This window comes from Bison bison, unplaced genomic scaffold (genome assembly GCF_000754665.1).
Source record: "Bison bison bison isolate TAMUID 2011002044 unplaced genomic scaffold, Bison_UMD1.0 scf7180017864238, whole genome shotgun sequence".
Lineage (NCBI taxonomy): Eukaryota > Metazoa > Chordata > Mammalia > Artiodactyla > Bovidae > Bison > Bison bison.
Window position 1 is genome coordinate 3398509 of NW_011494810.1, and position 264 is coordinate 3398772.

The 264-nt window shown below is 71.2% G+C and overlaps 1 protein-coding gene across 1 annotated transcript in view; it reads left to right on the forward strand.

The window, feature by feature from the left end:
• Positions 1–264, forward strand: part of RNF44 (ring finger protein 44) — a 10462-nt gene that overhangs the window by 6567 nt on the left and 3631 nt on the right. The window contains exon 6 of the mRNA XM_010846646.1: positions 39–220. Within this exon, the coding sequence (XP_010844948.1) occupies positions 39–220 (182 nt within the window). The remainder of the gene's footprint in view (positions 1–38; positions 221–264) is intronic.

Sequence of the window (264 nt, forward strand, 5' to 3'; positions counted from 1 at the left end):
CCCCCCCCTCCCCCGCCATCCCCCCGCATCCCCTGCAGCGCCTCGACAATGATGTGGATCTCCGGGGGGATCAGCACCCCCTGGGGAGCTTCACCTACTCCACCTCGGCCCCAGGCCCGACCCTGTCGGCGTCCGTGCCCATGCACTACCTGCCCCACGACACCCTGCACCACGAGCTGTCCTTCGGTGTGGTGAGTGCCACCCCTGCTCTGGCTCGAGGGTGACCGGGGAGACAGGCCCGTGGCTGACCTGCCCCTGGCCCCC